General features: G+C 38.1%; 1 protein-coding gene across 1 annotated transcript in view; it reads right to left on the reverse strand.

Moving 5' to 3' along the window:
- The window catches only part of ARID2 (AT-rich interaction domain 2), a 92,994-nt gene that overhangs the window by 2,813 nt on the left and 67,204 nt on the right, over positions 1 to 22,977 (reverse strand). The window contains exons 13-20 of the mRNA XM_041411235.1: positions 22,510 to 22,644; positions 21,855 to 22,054; positions 18,650 to 21,483; positions 10,858 to 11,006; positions 5,149 to 5,287; positions 4,967 to 5,052; positions 583 to 706; positions 396 to 487 (exon numbers count right to left, since the gene is read on the reverse strand). Coding sequence (XP_041267169.1) covers positions 396 to 487; positions 583 to 706; positions 4,967 to 5,052; positions 5,149 to 5,287; positions 10,858 to 11,006; positions 18,650 to 21,483; positions 21,855 to 22,054; positions 22,510 to 22,644 — 3,759 coding nt within the window. The remainder of the gene's footprint in view (positions 1 to 395; positions 488 to 582; positions 707 to 4,966; positions 5,053 to 5,148; positions 5,288 to 10,857; positions 11,007 to 18,649; positions 21,484 to 21,854; positions 22,055 to 22,509; positions 22,645 to 22,977) is intronic.

Genomic DNA, 22,977 nt, shown 5'->3' on the forward strand with positions numbered 1-22,977 from the left:
TTTCTAAGAGCTCATTTTGCCCCTTTCTCAACTGAATTTAAACAGTACTGCCAGTGGGAAGTTGCTTACACAAGAATTAATTGTCAGAATCATGCAGTACTACTGTGGAGGAAAAGGAACAGCAAAGGCTTCTCTCATCTGTCTCCTAAAATTTAACTTGCCAAATTTGCTAGCCACTTTTCAAGCATCTGGATCACAAATGCTGTCTGTCTTTAGGTAAGATGACACAGAGCATTTTTGTGGGGAAGGACACAGTGCAGAAGTGATAGAGAAATTGTACTGTCAATATACTTACTGGGGTTTTTAAAGATAGGTAAAACCTACCCATTGTTTGGTACTGGAAAGAACAGAAACAACAGTGCCCACTGATACCAGAAAAATTATACAGTGCTTACCTGCGACCACATTCTGAATATTTACCAATATTTTTTAATATTAAGGCAGCTGTTAATCGGATGTGTTTAGTTATTGGTCCCTCTTTTTCATCCTACAAAAGTAAAGACAAAAAAAATGTAAAAGCCCTGCAGTTAGTAGCAGGTAACAATTAATATCTAATACTTATCTGGTTCAAACAATACTAACTGTGAAATCTCTGAAGACAAGGTTCCTTGATCCTCTCCTTAATGCCATTAGGGCAGCACTCGGGTGATTCACAATGGCCTTCTGTGCTCTGGGAGTAGAGGCAGTAGCCCCTGCAGCTGGCTGCCTACATTAGTAAAGAAAGAATTAATAAAAATAGGCTTTGAGCTGCTTTCTAGACAATTAACAACTTGGAAAGTTTATTTTACAATTTTTAACCTATGTGAACAGAGACACAAAGATCCGTTAACACTTGGTGCTGACACATGATTGTCTCCACAGAGGTAAGCCCCACTGTAAACCCGTAAGAGTCATGCACTTTATTTTATGTGAAAAAACACTTCTCTTGAAGAAGTATTGCTCATCACCCCTGACATCTGTGATGGAAAAGTAATATATTGTACTAATAACACAGCTGTTTCCTGAAGTGCACCAATTTAAAGGGATGCTTTATCAGACAGGAACTGTGACAGCAGCTATGCAAATGCCATCTGAGATTTGGCCAGAGAAGGTCCTTAAAGGGTAACTACTCAAAAGTTGACACAGCTCATTGGGACCATTAGACACTAAGACAATATAAAATATGTATTAACTGTGATTAGTGAGGAGCAATATAAAATAAGTTATGTTATAAGATATAAAACAAGTAACTGTTAAATCAGACCAAACGTTTACAAAACCAATTACCTGCTACTGCAGCTTTTAGACTGAGATTAATAAATTAAGCAGGGTATAACAAACATAGCAGAAACAATTTCTCCAATTTCAGTATTAACACTGAAGTCAAAGCTGTATTTCACTTAAAAACTTTGAAATTATTCATGCCATCAGAGTTTACAAGGTATAAATACGCAACTTCACCTAATGATTTACTCATAATGTCATCCTTAAAAACAATTTGAAGTATTAGTGGTGAAAAATATCACCACACTTCAATGTTTTAACAGTATTATTATGAAGTCTTTTCATACCCTAGTAGAACTTGGTTAAGAAGTGTAAGTAGTGCTTACTTGTAAAGGTGGCATAAATGAAACGCAAATATTCTATTTTTTTTTTTTTTTGAATGAAAGCCTGTAGGAGTTTAATTTAGGTATCTTATACTGAAAGTGAGTATTCTAAGAATAAAACTTGAATTCTCTATTTAGAGACTTTCTTAGTAATCTGAGGTTCTAACAGCAAGGAAGCCCAGCTAAAAACTGGGTTACTGTAGTAACAGACAGACTACTCCCTGACACCTTGTCTCATAATCACTCTGTCATCCTCCCCGAACAAAAATAATATATACAATGTAAAAATATATATTAAAAAAAAAAAAGTAATATAGGAAATAAATAAAAGGCTTTATAAAGTTAAAGGAGAATGGCAGGGGCTGAATTTAGAAGGTGGGCGGTGACATGTTTATAGAAAAACGAGTACCACAGTAAAAGAATTATTGTCTTCATTTTTAATTTCTGGAACATTTTTGTTTTCCCCATATTGAGAAGCACAAGGATTCATCAATGGAGGCTGTTCTGAATGTCTCTCTTCAACAGTCATCTCACCAAATCTTAGAAAGCTGAATTACTATTCTAGAAATACTGAAAAAGGGATAACAGCATTAAGGAACATATGAAAAAAATTTGTTCTCTTTTTACGTTTGAAGAAAAAAGGAATTGATAAAAAGTTACTGAGACACCAAGAGAACTGACTTGTATCTGTGGGCAAGTATCTCTCGAAACATGTTGATTTCTTGAATTTCTTTAATTGTATTATCAACTCAACTTATGTTGTGATTTAAAATAATCTCCTGCAGTGGCAACAAGGAAAAAAAAAAATCAATGTGAATCCAAAAGGATTCCAATGCATAAAGGTACAGCCAACACACAGTTAAACTGCTAATGCTACCTGACCTTTCAGAATGTAATACTCAGCTACCTCTGAAAACCAGAAGAGCTAAAATAATAAAATTGAAATGCAAAGAAATACAGAACTAAGGTATAAAACCAATTCTGCAATGCAGCTTTACATTGCCTAACTGGTTCTGGAAAAGCTATTACAGATTTTTTCAAGTGGGTATGGTTTTATGGTAGACAGAAAGGATATCAGGGAATGGGCCCTCCTCTGCTACATTGTGCTCTGTTTTACTTCCAGCACTGGTAACACTCACAATCTGAAGTCTCTGAGGTAAGTGTAATTTTTACTAAATAGTGAGGGATTAAGTGAAGAGAGTTCACCTAAAAAATGCCTAGAAGTTGATGGCTTAAACATGCTTTGTCTCAGTACCAGGTTTTTTTCATCTGTTTCAGAGCTCCATACAAGAGTTTAATGATATGGAGTATCAGTTGTGAGCTGATATATCTGACACACTTCTAGGACTCAGAAAAAAGTAAATTAAGCCATGACCTTGTAAGACAGCTTTCAAACATGAACCTGTAAGACAGCTTGAGGTGAGCTGCTGGAGTGAGCTTAGGGTTTCATCTGACATGTCATTGATTCTGGAAAGCAAATTATCAAGTCTTGTCTCCCTCATGTAGCTGCTGGATGCTCTTTTCAGCTGTCCTAACAGAACTGTGGGGCAGAGCTGTAAGGTAATGTGGGGGACAGGACACACTACACTTCCCTAAAATCTTCCTGTTTGTTAAGGGAGGAGAGTATAAGTAACAGAAAGGGAACATTTACATCTTTTCAAGACAGGAAGCGTATTAACTGCTCTGAGTGCTGACAGAGAAAGGTCTCATCTCTTCCTTTTATTCCAGCCCACCTCCTGTACTGGTGTTCCACTGACAGTAAGGCAAATAGAATTCACTCATGTGAGAAGCCCACTCTTTTGTTCTATGAGCTTTTTTTTTAAAAAAAAAAAATTGATTTACCATGCAACCTAACAAAAACTAAAGCTAGTTCCCTCACCACAAGCAATGCACAGCCATGAGAAGCAACAAGGGATGCCACAGAGAGTCAAAACAGAACCATACAATCATTTATGCTGGAAAACACTTCTAGGATCACCAAGTCTAAATATTACCCACTGCCACATCCACCACTAAACAATGTCCCTATGCACCACATCTGCACATCTTTTCAAGACATAAAAAACCTGTTTTGAGCAGAGGAATGTTCTCATTTCAATTTGTGTTCTGAATCACATCCTTAATATCCTGTGATATTGCAGCATGTTAGCAAGAACTGGTTATGAGTGCAAATTCCTGCTTTCTGAATCTGACCTAATTAGGGAATTCTGCCTCAGAAGAGGGGATGTATAAACAGTTTTTCTCCTATAAGTACCTGTGCAAATTTAAAAGAAGCTTGTGAGGACACATAGCTACTGGAATGTGCTATCTGTGTGATGGAACATTATGAAAAGGCAGAGTTAAGAACACATCATGCTAGTATAGAGGGTGTCAGCCCTACACTTCCCACTTACCAACTATTTAAGACTACATTACCATAATTCTTCTTTCTGTGGTTTTCCAAGGTCTGAGTGTTGCTCAGTTTAATGAAACAAGGCCCCATAAAACAATTATAAGTCTGTGTTAAGATTTTTTTTTTTAATATTAAAAAATAAAAGGATTCTCAAACTAAACTTCTCAGTTTCATAACCTGACTTTATCTGCACCCTCCAGCAGCCTGGTAGCAGTTTTACAAGCCACAGAACGGCAAAAATCTGCCCGGGACCATGAAATTACATCTAAAGTGGTTCCAGTCAGTTTCTAACAAAGGCCAGGTCTTAACACACTTACACAAGTAACTGAACCTTGAACAATTCCACTATTAACTCAGCCAGCCCCAAAACCTCACACCAATGGGGTTGCACTCTGCAATATTAATTCCAGATGGTCAAAATCATTCTGGGAAAGAGAAGAGCCAAATCTGATTTCAGATAGCAACACAAAATCAGAAGATTCAGAGGAGTCTTTATCATTTATCTTGCTTGCTTGTTTAAAGGAACATTTATCACAACAGTCCCTGGATCAAATCAGCCCAAATTTAGACCACAAAACTGGAGGGAATACAGCAAGTTACAAGACAATCCATCTCAGCTGTGTGACACATGAACTGTACACAATAAATAACTTTCCATTGGTATGACAAGCACTTCCCTGTTACAAGGTTACAAGGAAAGTTATAAAATGCTGTCCAGTAAGGCAAAAAAATAGGAGAGGATATTGAGAACAATGTTAATCATAGAGTTTTGACCCACATACTTTAAAGAATTACCTGGGTTTTTTTTAAGGTAACTGCAAATACATCAGAATCTATTCCCCTTTTGGTTTTTACTGGAATGGACCTCAAATTTGATTACAGATTCTTACACATGCAGAGTTTCACCTGATAAGGCAAGTTATAAACAAACTCAATAATTTCTAATTCTCTTATTTTTTCTATTGTTGATGAGGCTCAAGTCCCTTACTTATTGGAAGGCTTCTGATTTCCTGCTTGTCCATGTTCATCTTGCTTTAATCCTGCAAGCAAAGCATCTCTGGAACAGTGCTTATCCTTGAGGAAAAGAGAAAGATGGTGAGAATGGTGTGTGGAAATTTACCATGGAATTCCTACTGTTATCTGAAGTAGTATGTGAAAGAAAATCTGTACCTGTAAATGGGTAATGAAGGAAAACCTCTGCCGCTGGAAAGGTTCACATCCCTCCCATAAGCACTGCCCTGGGTAGACATCTTTTCCTCCATGCTCGGTTGCTGCATGATAGAAAACCTGTGATGGTGTCTGAAACCACCTACAAAAAGAGGAGAGGGGAATTTAATTATATTTTTTCTCCCCAGTGAATAACAAACATCAACTCATAGTGGTTAACTTTTTTTTTTTTTTTTCTGAATTGAGACACGCATTGATAAATGGAAAGTTGCAAAATTTTGAATGGGAAAGTATGTATACATATTGCCAGTGAGCTACCAATAAATGTCAATATGATTTGTCCAAATCTGATTGAAATATCATGGTTCTGTTTTCTACTTACACTTCACCAAAGAAATAATGCATGTTAGTTCCAACAGACCCATTCTCTGCAATTCAAGCAAAATACAAGCAACAAACTATGAACAGCTAAACTAGATGAGGTTTATTTAATATATTTTTATATTTATATATAAAAAAGTATGTATTTATAGAAGATAATCTCTTATATTCCTTCTCCCATTTTCCTTCTCCACTGGCAGTCAGATTCAGACCTTATTTAAATCTGATCAACTTGGTGGCCCTCCTCTGGACTCATTCCAGCAGGTCCATGTCCTTCCTGTGCTGAGGACCCCAGAGCAGGATGCAGCACTGCAGGTGAGGTCTCTCCAGTGTGGAATAAAGGGGCAGAATCCCCTCCCTGGCCCTGCTGGCCACGCTGCTTTGGATGCAGCCCAGGACACAGTTGGCTCTCTGTGCTGGGAGTGCCCATGGCTGGGTCATGCCCAGCCTCTCCTCCCCAGCACCCCTGAGTCCTTCTCAGCAGGGCTGCTGTCCATCTGTCCATCCCCAGCCTGTGCTGATTCCAGGGTTTGCCCCAACCCACGTGCAGCACCTTGCACTTGGTCTCATCAAACCCCCTGAGATTCCCATGGGCCCACTGCCTGTCCAGGTCCCTCTGGATGGCATCCTGTGCTTCAGGTGTGTCAGCTGCACCACTCATCTGCCAACACGCTGAGGGGGCAGCAGATCCCTTCATCGCTCTCATTAATGAAAATATTAAATAACACTGGTCCCAGTACAGACCCATGAGGGACACCATGTGTCACTGAAGTCCATCAAGACTCCTAGCCACTGATCACTACCATCTGGATGTGAATGTCCAACCAACCCCTAATTCATCTAGCAGTCCACTTATCAAATCCATCTCCTTCTGATTTGGGAAGAAGGATGTGTGGGGGACCATGTCAAAGGCTTTACAGAAGTCCAGATAAATTATCTCTGTGGCCCTCCCCATACCCACCGACGCAGTTACTCCACCACAGAAAGCCACTAGGTAGGTCAGACAGGATTTTGCCTTTGACAGCTGAAGCCATGCTGGCTTTGTTTGTTGTTACCTGTTCACCAGCAAGGGTACACCTCCTTTGACACTCCTTTTCTGATTAATGTACCTGTACAAGCCCTTCCTGTTATTTTCTGTGTAGCCTGCCAGGTTCAGTTCCAGTTTTGCCAGCTCTGTTCCACTCCTGTCTCCAAGAACCTCCCCTAACAGCCAGAAGTCTGACTTCTTAAAGTTCAAGAGCCTGACTTGACTCCTCACGTCACCTGAATTTCTCAAGACTGCAAGCTCCACCAATGCATGACTGCTGCAACCTAGGCTACCTCCAATCTCATGCAGACAAATTATGTGCTATTGTAACATATATAAGCTGGGAAAGGAGAATCGCTGTATTTCAAAGGACATGACATGAAAATAGTGAATGACTCAAAACACTGGGGTTTTTTTAGTCTATATATACACCTTATGTATCTCAGATATTACAAATTAGGCCCCTTACTCCAACAGAGAAAAAATGGCCTAAAGATTTAGCTGCTCAAAATTCACTTCAATACAACTAACCCAGCTCATCAATACCCACTTAATGTTTGGAACCAAAGGGGTCTGGAAACCTAGCTTCTGCCATTTGGGAAGTCATTGCCACCAGCTGCCCTCACACACTCTCAGCTTATGAACAACAGATCAGAGAGTGCTTTGATCCAGCCATCCTCTTCCACATCCCACTACTAATTTCAGTAGTGTCCACTATGCAAACATATCTGCAACTTGAACACTATAAAAACATCAAAGAGCTAATTTCACCTGCAGACAAGTTGTAGTTATGATCTGAATGCTACTGCAGTAACCACCTGTAATACAGCAATTACCTTCTGCATTGGCAATAAATACTACTCTCTTTAAAAGCATTTACCTTTTACATGCCAGATACTTCTTACTGAAGGGTAGCTGAGAAGAAGAAATACCTCCCTCTTGCTGTTGGTCCAGATAACCCATACTAGGAAATGAAAATAAAATGTTTTACATCTATACTGGCTCAACAGTGGGTTTTCAGAGGACAGAAAGATCTTCCCACAATAAAGGGGAATCAGGTTAAGCCTGGCACTAACGATTTTATGAATAATTTCTGGCACAGATGAAACAAATTTCATGGCCTAAGTGAAATCCAAAATACAGTGCAAAACATTTCATTCAACATGGCAAAGCTTCAGAAAAATAAAGCTATTTCAGCTATGTTGGCTCATTCACTGTTTAATATATTCAGTGTTATACACTTCCATCACTGACCTAAAGAGATTCAAACTTAGTACCATTTTGCACAGAAAAACTATTTTTCCTTAAAGAAACACCTAACTATTATAATAAAAAAAGCTTATGTAATGACAACATGGTCAGTTCAGTCTAGACTCTTGTTACACACTTAATTCATCCACGGTTCTGTTCAACTGCTGAACAAGAACATTGAGCATTAACAGTTGACTTGACAGGCACTGGAGATTCAATAGCATTTTCAATTTACTTTTTAAATACAAAGCAATTCAAGAGCAGACATCTGCCTGCCTGTGAAACAAAACAGCAGCTTTTAAATTAAGCTGCATACAATTAGCAGTACCTGCAGACAGCTGAAGTTCAAAGGAAAACACCTACTTTCTGTTACATCCTTAATGGAAAGTAATGTGCTGACTGACACCTCTTAGAATTGTATTTCCACTTCAGATATTAAATGTGAACAGATCTGCCAGAGGCCAATCATTTCAACTATTTGCATAATTCAGCCTCATCTCATTGTAGTTTTTAGACACTACTAAATCTGTGGCATTTAAAATCTTGGTCTAATGATTCCTAATTCAGTTCTAAAAAAACCCAAATCAAACCACCAATAAACACCACTGGAATGTTGCTGACTGAAGCAGCCAAATTAGTCAGTAGGAAAAGAACATACTATTTTATTTATTATTATTTATCCTGCTTCACAATATAATATTTAAGGCCTTCACTGACTTCTGCATTGCATCTTTGAAGGAAAACAATGCTAGTATTTTTTGAGAATTAAACTAAAGAACATGCATAGAGAAACAAGTGAAAATTATTTTTTCAAATGTGCCTCCTGTCAAATCTTTCCAGTTGGCTACAAATATCACAAAAAAACCCCAGCATTCTATCATTCTCCTGCGATGAAACTGCCTGCTGAATTCTACAGGAAAAAAAAAAAAAAAAGCTAAGCAATTGAGAATGAAACCAAGAAGTGAACGTGAAGTTCACACAAACAGACTAATGACCCACCCAAAAGAATCTTCTTGTTTCCCACTTAAACTACTCAATAAAAGCAGCTAAGATTGAGAGCTACAAACAAAAAAAGAACAGGTGGCAATTCCAGATTTTTCTTTACATCTAACTGAACCAGGAAACCTACAGGAGATTTGATACACCTGTTTTTAATCATGCTGTTCAAGGAATATGAATAAACAAAAGATATTTATTTGAAGAAGATGCTAACTTAACATTTTGGTTCCTCTTCAGCACAGAGAAGGTCAAGTGTAATGTTTATCTAAACTGGTTTTAGGCTGGGACTCAAATAACTATTTTAAAGGTGACAGCATAAAAACAAGAGCTGTGTGTCATATGAACTAAATCTATTAATGCAAAAATCTGAGAGCTTTTGAAAAGAATGCAATTTAACCATGAATGAAAAGCAGTACAGGAAGTAACAGCCAGATAAACTAAAGCAACAGAGATAATATACTTGGCATGGAGCAAAACACAGAGATCAATGGCCTTGTAGCCCTGAACCTCAGTCCCAGGTAAACCTTCTGGAGCTGTATTTTAAGACAGACTACAAAAAGACTGATAATGCAAGGTAATCTAGTACTACTTCTCCTCTTCCTGCCCCAACACAGCTGATCCTATGTAACCTTAGACATGGAATGAAGTTGGTTACTTACACTTTAAAACTGTAGTTCAGCAAACTTTTTGACCTGTTATAAGCTGGCAAGGCTTCTGTGTGACACTGCCCCAGCCCTTCATTTCAGCCTCAATGCAACCCACCCATACCTAGGCATGAGTTAATGCATCTACTGCGCAGCCAACAGACTGTGGCACTGCGGGTCTATTTACTAGTAGTAAGGGAGGAAACTACAGAGTAAGCAAAGCCTTACATATATTTCTTACATAGAGAAGTGTCACCTATCAAAGAAAGAAAAATCACTTTAAAAGTGGAAATAGTGCAATGATTCAAAAAGCGCCAGATCTCTTGCACTGACTGAATGTTTTGCACAGACTGAATGATCTCAGAATTATGTTTGCAAGGAATGAAATAAACAGAAATTACACTTTCAGGGGTTTCATACTAACTCTCATTCAGTCTTCCTACAATTCTGTTCAAATGCCTTACTTTTACTATCCATTACAAACAGTTAAACTTCTCCATCTTTTCATCCTATTTTTTTTTTAATTTCTCACCAGCTTTCAGTTAAATCAGCTTTGTGCCCCCTTTGTCATCCTACAGCAATGAGGCTGTCACTCTTTTTCATACCATCCTATATGTTATGCATCTTTTTTCACTCACTATTTCTCTCCAGCTTTCAAAGTGGCTATTTGACAACTACCTTTCTTTAACCAACTCTCTGCCCTTGCCCACAAACTAAGCATGTTCACAAACCTAAGTTATTTTAAAAGTCAGTATCAAGATACACATACTTTCCATAAGTTATATCAAATTTTTAATAAGCCTCCATCTAAATGTCTGGTTGTTCACTCCTCTCTAAGAACAACACAAGCAAATTAAAAAAAAATTAATCATGGCTGTCTAGTCTTAAGACCCAGTTTCTTACTAGCTCCTTTCAAGACAATGGCATCCTTCGGAACACAAATAGAATAATTACCAAAATTAGTCATAAGCTAAATAAAACTGTGACCAGGACATTGAAGTGCAACACCCTGCTCTTGCAAAACTGGAAATACACAAAAATGTATTTCAAATCAAGACATGATTTGTAACTGCAGTACAGGCACTATTTTTATATTTGCAACACAAAGAACAAGCTTCAGAGCTCAGAATTCTTTTAAACTAACTACACAACTACTTTTTGTTACTAAATAATCAATATACTTCAAGAAAGTAATGTAATACTCATTTTATGCTCTGAAGTGTAACTGAGAGTAGTTAAGTGGGTTGCCTTCCCCGATCTCATTCAATTTCCTCAACACTTTTCACTTTTCCCCACCGACAAAGTATAAGGTAACTTAAGGAAACAGAATGAATGGAACTTGCAAAATCAGATTTTACATACAAGCATCTGTTACATATCAGTAAAAGGTAAATAAAAGGAGACATTTACTTTTTACAAGATTGCCACAGACACATGAAGTTCTGTCCAGGTTTTTTCATTTGCTCTGCATGTTGACTTGCTGCAGTGTATGAAGGTGGCTGCAAATTCATCTGCTGGCCCTGTACTTGAACTGTTGGTATCGATGTTGCAGGTGTGCTCTGTAGAAAAAGTTAAAACAATTTTAAACAGGGCTTACTTCTATACTTGACATACAGTTTACTGCTTGTTGAAAGACTTTTTGTTTTACACCTTAATCCACCACACGTGTTCAATTTTTAATACACTGAACTCTAAATAAGCATTAGTAAGGCACAGTAACATGAGGGACATGCAACTTTTACACTGCACTACTGATGCAGAACTTCCTAATATTCAAATAATAAACTTCATGCCCAAATTCAAATACAGAATTATGTCTGCAATGAATTTTCTCAAGGGCACTAGTGGAGCAAAGCTTAACATTATTTTTCAAATCCTTGTTGTTATTTAAGGAAAGAAAAAAAAATCATGCAAACTCAAGGCATTGCAGCATCATCAGCACAGGAAATAGCACCACATGCTCAGAATGCCTGACAATGCTGTACAACTTGTATACATCAAAACCAGAAACATTTCAGAAAGCTAAATTACGTTCCCCTCGCTCCCTTGCAATACACCAAAACACTTAACACTCATCTAAAATTATCTTTCAAATTAAAACTAACTAAACCCACACTGATTTTATTTCTTTTTCTGAATAATGGACACTGAATGCTGAACTTTCCATTTCAAAACACTGTCTGTGTCAGAATATTGTTTCTCTTTTTTTTTTTTTTCCCTGGAAGGCTCTGGTCAGCAAGAAGTTTTTAAGGATGACGACAGTAGAAAAAATAAGTTTTTCAATATCGTTTAGAGATGAAGACCTATCCTTTTCTTCCCCACTGTTTGAAAACAAATTCACACTCTAAAGAGATTAAATAAAATTACTTCCAAGTCTGTGTAAGAATATTATATGCAAACACTTTCCAATGGTGCACACCTTTAGATCTTTACAGCTCTGTTAGTAACTTTAGACTTTCACTACAAAGAAACCAATTTCTAACATTTCATTTTTAAATTGATTTACATTTTCTTCCTGCTGATCTCTGTTGGCATTGTGGACAGCAGTCACACAAGGCAGTGAGTTAGTAACTATCACAGATTATACTACATGTTAGTATACTACTATACTAACATGACCCAAGGGACAGCAAAAAAGCATGATCAAAAGCAAAACACATCCCATATCCAAGCAATAAAACATGATAAAAACAAGGAAAAAACTCTGCAAAACTCCTGAGTACAGCACAACTACTTTTGATGCCTGTGATCCATCCACATATATGAAAAGTTGTAAGAAAGGAATTGAGTCCATTAGTCATAACCACAAACTATTTTGAACTCAGCAGTGATTTTCACCTAAGGACCTTTAAGCTATTTCACAGAATGGGTAATGAATCCGTCACAAGGTATCTTCTAACAAAAGGTAAACAAGTGGAGTCTTTTAATATCTACACTCCCCTAAAAAGGCATTTTTAAAATGAAGCTGCAAGTGAAAAAAATAGAGTGTCAGCAGTACAGCTTGTTTTGCAACCTTCACTTGGCATCCCAGTATCAACACATTCTGATGGTCTTTTATGTGACTTTTTATTCCCCTAGAACTTCTGTCTCATTTAATGTGCTGAAGAGAAAATGAACTTACTGAATGAAATCAGTATTTTGTTTAATTCTCATTATTCAATGTGTGGTTCATGTATTATTTACTCCATTCAAAGCCAACCCTGCAATTAATCTGGAATTATGAATTTTCTCAAGGGTTTCTCTGGCAAGCTCTTCTAGTGGTATTCAAAGGTTTTAATATATCTCATTGAAAAATTGTTTATTTTAAAGAAGTTGATCTGAGATATTCAACACAAAGTGTTGCATGCTGAAAATGAAAGAGCTCAGAAAGAGAAACAAATTTTCAGGACAAAAAGTTATCATTCAGTGTCCCCTCCCATCTTTTCCACTTTTTTTTTTTTTTTTCCTGTGAGAAAAAAAGCTAATAAATTGAAAACAAACAAGTAAAATAGTTGCTGTTGTTTAAAATTCTCTTCTTATTGCTCTACTTGAAGTAGAGTCACTCAAACTTGGTGGATACAACTTCCATGTATTTTTAAAGACAAATCCATTGCTTGCCTATCAGCTTTTTTGATTATATTTTTAAATCAACATGTAAAGCAAAGTTACATTTGCTCCTAGCATTTTTCATTTTATTTTAGAAATAAATTATTTTACAGTCAAACACCACAAAGCTTTCCTCTCTTCATTCAAGAGATCAGAAATATTCATAAAGATCAATGATAATTTTTTGTTTCCTTTTCCCTCTATTGTCATGTATTAGTTTAGTAATGCATGACACACGGGATATCACTAAAATTAGGTATAGCCTTTGTTTTTCAGAAATTAAACTCCTTTGTCTCACAGAAATATACCTAAAAATACTTGCTGGTGCTAGCTACTTTACAGTGCTCATATGCAATGATTATGTTCATTCACTTATTTCTTTAAATGATGACAGACATTAACTTTTCCCTAATTAAGTCTAAGAAAAATAAAGTCTTTCCCTGGGGCATAAAGATTCCAGAGAATTTCCTCCGCTAGTAAAAACATTTAATGAATCCAGGTTTCCCAAGAAAACAAATGCCCAGTACCCTGCTACATTTGAAAGTGCTTCACAACACCCTTTTATAATCAAATTAGATCTCTTCATGATACAATTTACAACGGCCACCATTTAGCCCTTTCCTCACAGGATCTTGGGAGTGAAAGGTAGCTCCAGAGCAGCATCATCTGTCTCAGTAGGGTTTACACTCACCCCTGAAGTACACAAATACAAACCGTTAATGCCTGTACAGCCTACCCAGAGAGAAGATACTAGAGCCTACTTTTAATAAGCAGGTAGAGATTTTACATCTAGACTGGGTTGACTTTAGACTGAGGTATTGGAAAGGGGGAGGAAATTCAGCCTGGTCATGATAACCAAGAGTACAGCTAAGAACTTTCTGCTAACTAGAACGGACCGTTTACTAAGGTGTTCATTTAATTTTATGCACAAGAGCTCCTATATTTGGGCACAGAAGCTCCCTGTGTGGTAGGAATAACAAACCCTATGAGTAGAGGCCAGATGTGGCCTCCACTTACATTTGACAGAACCAATGATGCTATTCCCTTTATGCATGAACAAATAACTATTTTATCATGATATCTGCACATTCTATTTAAAAGGCCTGCTATGCCACCAGCAAGAGAACACTGTGCATCCCAGTGTGCTGGGGATTCTGTTGACATGTAGAGCCATATGCAGTTTAAAAGCATTAAGCTGCATTTTTTCCCCACCACTAATACATGCACAGCCACTGTAAATAAATGTAATTTAAGAAGAAACAGTTAATTATTAGTAAAAATACTTTCAAAGTATAACAGGATTTACAGCTTCATATGACAGAATTTTGTTTAGCTTATTCATGCTAATGAACACGTCTATAAAAATACATAAGCTGAAAACAAATGGAGCAGAATCTGAGTGTGAGAAAGGGGTCAAGTGGCTAAGTAGGCACCAAAATAAATGTTCTTTTCTCGTTAGATTACTGAGAAGTTTATGTCTCCTTGCAACACTGTGCTTCACAAGTGAAGGGCAATAAAAGCACACAGATTCTGTATTTCACTACTTCCAGCTGAGAAACTCATTTGCTCTGTGGCTAGGAATGAATTACACCTCCTGGAGCTACACACCTGCTTTCTGGTGCATGGTAATTCTCAGCTTTCCAATCAACAGGGAGCAGGAGCAAACAGCCAAGGCCGTACAAATTTTGCCACCTAAATTTCAACACAAGCATGTTTCAAGTGGGCAGCCTTAAGAGAAATGGGCACGCCTTGTTTGTGAGAGAATGACAGTGATGAGCAAGAAAGTCATTACTTTAAAAGCCAGACAAGGCAATTTAAATCAGATATGCTCAATTCTAAGAACTTGGCGTGATATCAGAGCATTCCTTTAAAACACACACCAATTGGGACAAACCAACATGGTTATGTTCAACAGATGTTTTGGAGGCGTCTGAAGAGGAATAAGAAAATGTGGCAAAGAAAAGCATACAGATAGGTAATTGCTCATTTCTTTTTCAACCACCAGTCTAGCACAATGCCTCAGGAAAGCAATAAACCATGAACAGAGAACACCAAAATAAAAGGAGGCCAAAAAAGTACAGTACCAGTTCTGTCTCCTCTCAAGAGTACATTTCATCATCTTACAAAATATAGATGGAGATACAAGAACAAAATTGCAACACCTGTGCATCATGTGTACCTATTCTGACATAACTAAGAGATCCCCCTTTTTATCATAATGCAAAATATGGAAAGAAATTTTTAAATATTCAGCATACACACAGTTATTTCTCAAGAAGCTTTTGCTGAGGTACACAATTAATAGGGAATAATCTCAGATTATGTACACAAGAAACCTGTGTCTAATTGGACTTAATGGCATTTGCATGGCCTATCCCATGTACAGCCAGTATACAATTTTAATAGGCCAATTAAATTAACATTTTTTTCCCCAAGCACAGTGTACGATCCCATTTCAAACTACCTTTCATATAAGGAAACAAATTTCTCTCAACTTCTACATTCCCTTAAGGATTATTTAATGCTTTCTTGCTTTCTTTAGTTTTCAGATTGTTGTTCCACTCCTGCCTTCTTGGTCATCCCTCCTTATTTTCAAGCATCTTCCCTTTCTCCTCTCTTAGTTCATGACAGCTAATCCTACTGCAGTTGCATAACCAATACTATCCTTCCTTTTCTGTCCCCTGAACCTCATTTTTCAGTCTTCCTGTTTGGTTTTACGTTAATACAATTTTTTTTCTTCTCTCCCCTTCACACTTCTCTGAAATACAAGCTGCTTGCTAACAAGCAAACAGGAAACCACACACTAAAAGCTTCAGCAGCTATGTAATTTTACCATAGCTAATATCCCTTTATTCTCTGTCCCTCACTGCTTTTCTCCACTGGATTGTATTTCTAATAAATTTCACAATGTTTGCAGTAAAAACCATGCTCTCCCTTTTTCTTCTGCAAGACAGCCAATATATATACTTAGGTACTTCGGAGAGGATAAAACAATGCAGATTCTCAAGTGAAAGAAAGGGTTCCTCAGCTGCTGCCTTTCAAAAAAGTCAGGGAAAAGGAAGCTGCTTATCAGATGAGGAAGACTCAGAATGTGAGGGAGAAAATAGAAGATAACACAAGGCCCAATCTTAAATGAAGTCATCACTAAAATTCACATTAAGTTCATGTGACTTTGGCTACATTTCTAAATATTTGAAAATACTCCTAAAAGCAGACTTAATATTGGAAATACTTAGCATCTCCTTTTCCAGAAAAGCAATGGCTATTGCAGCTGCTCAGCAGCTTTAGAGAAAGAAAAAGAACTTGCCAGGGTGATTTTGGTAGAGTTTATAATCCAACAAGGTTATTTTAAAGAAGTGGTAAAGATCTTTGCAAATCCTAAGCCAAACTACAATGATCACTGTATCTGAACAGAGTACTCTAAAGTGGGTTCAACTGTAAGTCTGGATTTGCAATATTGTGATGGACATGATTTGTAAACATACAGACATATGGCTAACGCAAATAGTTAATGAATAAATTTCTCACCAAGTTCAAAACTAATTAACTCATTTCTCCCGTATTTCTGCAATTTTGAAGAAAGGAAGGGCATCATACAGACAGCAGAATGAGCAAGCTTTCAGGCAGGGAGACATTAAACCAAGTTTTTCCGATCTGCACATTTCTACCAACTGGCAAACCCAGCAGGCAGCATTTCTGTTTGTAGAGGTAATGAAAACTGTAGTAACTAATTAAAGTGATACTAGGGGTAGTGTAAAGAAGAAACTATCAGCACAGAATTTTGTTTTTCTATCCTCCCCTCTACTATCATGATACACATTATCAAAATAAAATGAAATAGTTAAATGTAGTACTCCCTTCTCAAAATTCTTAAAATCTGATCATATAGTAGCTGCTTGAGCTAGAAGTGCAAATTCTTTTCAGGTACATATTGAGGGAATAAATAAACCTATTCCACTCAGAGACAGCCACACCATTTCATACTTCAGCCAAATCCTTAGCAAAGCTGTAATAGAAATTCAAACTGTGTAATAAAGACACTCAGTGTAAAAAGCAAGGCATAGCTAATATATTCTACACTACAGAAAATCTAGTATGTTGTCCCTATGCTGCTAACAGACACTATTAATTCTGATAAAATTATTTCTATTAAGAACAAAGATAAATAATGTATCAGAAAAACACAGATCTCCCCCCAACAAAACCCAAGAAAAAATTTAGGAGTGAGTTCAAAGACATTCAAATACATTTTAAGAATTAACTTTGTGCACTGTCACAGTTAGAAGCAAAAAGTAGAGAAAGTAAAAAAGGAAGAAACTTGTTAACTGTGATTTTTGACAACTAGAAAAGTCGAAAGAGTTTTCAAGAGCAACCAAACTTGTCACAGAAAATGAAGTAGCACTAGCCAGCACTTGTCACATTTTGAGTTCTAGGTCTGTATAAGCCCATCATGTCTGTGCCTTCTAATTTGTCAAAGGCAAACAAACCTCCAAAGAAAAAACAAAACAAAACAAAAAAAAACCAAAACAAAAAAACAAACAAACAAAAAAAACCCCCCAAACAAAAAAAAAAAAAGCCACAAAAAGCCCCAAAAAACCAAACAAAACAAAAAACCAAACAAAACACCAAACAAACAAACAAACAAACAAAAAAACAACAAAAAACCCAAAGTACCCACCAAAACCTGTAAGAAATAAAAGACCTGTTAGTCCAAGGTCAAAATGTACTAACATATACTCAGGACTTCCTCTCTCTGGTCTGTCAGAACTCTTAACTGCCAGACCTACTATTCTATTCTCTTTGCTGCTACTCAGAGGTTAGGAATGAGTTTTTTGGAGAGCAATTTTCTGTCTGTGTATAAAACTAAAATAAATTCTAGGGTATGGAATACTCTCTGACATGAATATTTTACTTATTAATACTCCTGATGTCCATACCTCATTTCTAGTAAAGTGTTAGGGAGTAACCACTTTCAAAAGGTTCAACAAATTCAATCAAGGACAAAAAAGGACAACAAACCCTCACCAAAGCTTGGCAAACAGAGAAAAAAACCCTAAAACAATGCTTCTTTTATTGATAAACATTGTGAATATTTTGTAATGAATAAATGCAAACATTCCAACAAATTTACAAAATAGTACTTTCTCCTAACTGTAGTGAACCCACAAAACACGACCTTGAAGATCAACTTCAAATGCAAGAACTTCAACTCATTTCAGCCATCCAGATGCAGGTGTGGTGCTTTCCGAAAAAACATATTCACCCCTCTGAAGTGACCCAGAACAAAATGCAGAACAGCGACATTTTTACAAGACCATCCAGCATATCATTGTTGTTTTCAGAACAGTTCATCCTCTAAGGAAGAAAATAGTGAGCAGAAGTTCTTTCCTGAGTATTATCAAGCTACAAATTTTGAATTCCACTGCTGTCACTGACACTGAAAAAATATGTAAACTGTTAAAACTTTAATCTGTGGAAGAACAGAAAATATCCTTTTCTGAATATCTGAAATACTATGCAAGAGATATCGACCGAGCTCACATTTTCAGCCATGTTATTTCACAGTATTAGTCAGAATCACAGTCAGAATAAACATAAAAAGAACACTGCAACATACCTGTGTGACCATGCTTTGTATATACGTGGTTGGATGCTGCTGCTTTTGTTGAACAGCACTTTCTATTGCTACTTTCGCTACAGTGCTTGGATCCGCTCCAGCTGGCACAGCAACCATAGTTGCACTGCAACCAGCATTGTTGGGGTCACTGATTGTAACAATTCTAACTCCTACTTTATTTGGAATTCCTGGAACAGTTTCCCTGTCATTATCCTCTGCTGGCCTCTTTGCAGTTTTGCATTCTGCTGTGCCATTAGTAGACCGAACTTCGGAGGACAGGGTAGACTGGGACACTCTAGGTCCTGAGTGTGGAACTGCTATGATTTGATGCCCCTGTATAACAGAGGCTGTAGATTGTGGTGAGACAACTACACTTGGGCGTTGCTGAGGCACATCTGAATTCAAACTTGAAGCTAGAGGTCCATTAGGTAAATCAGTGTTGGTACCACTAAGTTGCTGGGTTAACAGTTTTGCAGCCTCCTGTGTACCGCTTACAACAGGTGAACTACTCAAAGTTAATACAGGCCCATTAGAAATTCTTTCCCCTTGATCACCTTTGGCAGTATCTTGCTGCGTAGCATCCAAATTCCCTTGTTGTTCCACTGAAGATATCTCACCATTTCCTACATGATTGGAAGTTTTGTGATTTGGAATGTTTTTGCTCAAATGAGAACAATCTCCTTTATCAAAATCACAGATTCCATTAACTAGGGGCTTCTTCAAATCACTTTTAATTTCCTGTGTGTCCATTTGTTCAAAGTTCTGCTTTCCAGGAGCTCCGTTCTCACCCATTTCTAATGATGGCCCATTACTGACTTGTGAGCACTGATTGGCCTCATTCTGTGTTTTCCCTGAGTTAGAAGGAGGTAGACTGGAGTCACTATACTTTCTCCCATTTAAAAGACTTCCCACCTGCATTTCATTTTCTTTTGCATCCCCATTGCTGGTGTTTGCAGCTCCTCTTCGGCAGGAAGGATTCTCCATAACTTCAATTTTACGTTCATGAATGTGTAAACCTGTTGCTTCCTTTGCTTCTTCCTCCTTTTGGCAAATTATTTTATCACCTTTGAATGGGGGAGCAGCAGTACACGGTGATTGTCCAGCTGAAGGTGCTTGAGTAGCTGGAAGGGTTTGCACCTGTAGCCCAACTCCTGTCTGTGCTCCACTCACTGAAATTCCTGCTGGAGCAATTATCTGAGTTGCATTTCCCTGACTCACAGTTGCAGTAGCAAAACTCGTATTTGGCACAACTGTTATCGTAACCTGGTTGCCAGTAGTCCCTTGGAAAATAGTTGCTGGGCTGTTTGAGATCAACTGGCCTGGCAATATCTGTAAATTAGAAATGGGTACTGTTTGCACTGCCCCTTGGGGCGGGATTGCACCCGGGACCAGCTGAACATTTTGCTGTCCAACTAGCAGCTGCTGAGCTGGAGACTGTCCTTGAACTCCAAAACCTGGTGTCTGGTTATTGGCCATCTGATAAACCACCTGAGGGCTAGGAGCTCTTGCATTGTTAGGTGGAGGAATCTGTGGAGCTGGGAGTATAAGCTTCCCCCCTGGAGTCGAGGGGCCTCGTTTTGGAAGAAGCAGTTGTTTTATCAGGCTAGACTCACCAGAGTTGGGCTGGCCAACTCCCGTATTAGCTTGCTGTGACTGAACTTGCATTTGCATCGATTGTTGTACCTGTACCTGCTGCTGTGACGACGCTGGTGAATGCTGCTGCTGCTGCTGCCTCTTTACAGAAAGCATCTGGCTAACAGTAGGAGGGGGTCCTTGTGACTGAGGAGTGGTAGATGAAGATGACATAACTGTAGGGACTTGATTATTTGTAACTGGACCAGGGGATGGTGAAGATGATGGAGTAATGCTCGGCTGTCCAGCCAACTGGACAGTTTGGCCAGCAGGAATAGAAGCTGGGTTAGCAAGCACGATTTGATGAATGGCTGGTGCATATGTCTGACCTTGCTGAGCTGGCTGGCTTACTATCACTACACTTTGCTGGGATGGTGGTGGAGGCTGCTGCTGTGGCTGCTGCCCCACAGCAGGTGGACCTTGCTGAGACGGCAGAGGCTTTGGTGCAATATTCTGAAACCCTACTCTAGATGTCGGTGGGTTCTGAACACCTGCAATTGTAACCACCTGCCCAGCAGCTACTTGGAAATTTTGAACTGTGGTGGCAGAAACAATGTTAGATGCAGAGGTTGTGACATACTGCTGTGGTGCTATGATGACTGTATCTTGTTGCTGGTTACCCGAAGAGGACTGCTGAGATGATGTCTGCCCAGGTTGTGATGATGTGCTGATTAGCTGTTGACCCTGTGAAACTGCTGAACTGCATGCTGGTAGGTTTTGTACTCTGCCAAATATATGACCCTGAGGTACAGCTTGCTGAATTACCGTAACAGGAGTGCCTGAAGGTATCTGTCCTGGTACCACTGCGTGCAGTGGGGACTGTTGTTGAATTACAGGTTGGTGGTGAAGCATCTGAGAACTCACAACTGTAACAGACGGCTGCTGGCCTGTGGTGCTGTGATTTTGATTAGAAACTCCTCCTACTGCAATAGGAACAGGAACTGCAGCCTGAGGAACAGAGCTCTGTATTACTGCAGCCTTCACTACTTCACAGGATATTGGACCTTTATTCTGTATAACAGTCATTGGAGCATTTTGTTGTGTATGAATAGAAGGATTTTGTGGAATTCTAGAAACAGTCTGTGCCACAGTGTGAACACCTTGAATTGGAAAAGACATCTGTGTTGCTGTCAAAGTTGAAGACTGGTTAATAGGGGTCCTCTGATAGTGATTTCCTACACTCGGTAGCCCATGCGGGATTCCTGTTGAAATAAAAACAGTAAAAGTTTGGAAGCAGAGATTACTTCAAACACATTAACTAACAAATTTTTAAAAATCCAAGATCTGAAACTGCAATTCGGCATGAAGCAGTTTCTTTTCTCAGCTCTACAGAGTCTGAATTAATGATGCAGCAACAATGGCTTGTCTGCTGCCTGGAAAGCTTATGGATTACATGTCAAAGACTAGAATGGCATGCAAGGACATAGTGTAATACTATTCCCAACATTACTGAAAAAACTCAAAACATGTGGGCTCAACTTCTAACACTTTCAAGCTATGTTCAAAACCTTCTGGCTTTTCTTATGGTTTCAGGATCAATGCAAAATACTTTATACATAATTAAGTTAAAAACCTGCTGGCAAAGGAGACGAAGACACATCAGGAATTGAATCAACCCGGACAACTGGGGTAGACGAAGTTGGTGGCTGCTGATAGTACATCTGAATGGGAAGTGGTATAGCTCTCCTCTTCACTCCTACCACGTGTATGTGTGCTTGACCATTGTTACTTGGGTCTTCTACTCTCTTCACTGTATGATTTGGAAAGACAGTTCTGCCAAACACAACATATATCCATGTTAATAAACACAGTAACTCAACTCTCACATTGTTTTTGTTTTACCTAACCGCTCTTGTGTGCAGAGTAATAGAAGGAATGCCTGCATCTTTACAACAAAGCAGGATTTTCCAGTAACATGTGAGTGATCACCATTGAGACTAGCAGGTCCCACAGATGGCCAAGATGTCACAGAACCTAAGTGAAAATTACAAAATCTCAAAAAACTACTTCAGAAAGAATTAGAAGGACCAGAGGCAGAAAAGGAACCCATTCAAAGATCTTGAAATAGAATGAAATTAAATTAAATAAACTCTAAACATTTGTTTCAATTAAAATTCCAGAAGTGGATGTCTTTCAACTCAGTAGATCTTTTCTCAAAGAAATCTAAAACTACCGGTTAGTTTTGAGAACATACAATTGTTTCTTTATTGCTGCATAAATTGTCTTACCGCAGGCATTTATAAAATCCAGTTGATGTTAGGATTCCACCTCGAGCTAATTTACTACAAGTAGAGAGGTATTCAGAGTACATTTCTGCTCGAGAGACTGAGCAATCAAGGTTCACTTCAAAATGGGCATTCAACCTGAGGATGAAAAAATATACTGTGAAGCAAAATACAGAGAGAGTATTTTTAAAGGGGTTGTTGAAACATTTCAGTTTGTATCACAGACACTTTTGAGATCTGACAACAACATGGAAAATAGCAATTTAGTATATTGTTTTGTCAGATGCCTCTTCCACACTTTCTCACTGCTTTCGAATTAACACACTGGACCCCTAACACCTACGGTCAGTTCTACATGCAATATCTTATTTAGACACTTATATATATATTATTTATTATTTATGCAAAACTGTCTCTACCTATGCCTTTTTTATTGTATATTCTGCAAAAACAAATGAGAATGCATGGTTT

The sequence above is a fragment of the Onychostruthus taczanowskii genome, unplaced genomic scaffold, assembly GCF_017590055.1.
Source record: "Onychostruthus taczanowskii isolate IOZ18803 unplaced genomic scaffold, ASM1759005v1 scaffold35, whole genome shotgun sequence".
Classification (NCBI taxonomy): domain Eukaryota; kingdom Metazoa; phylum Chordata; class Aves; order Passeriformes; family Passeridae; genus Onychostruthus; species Onychostruthus taczanowskii.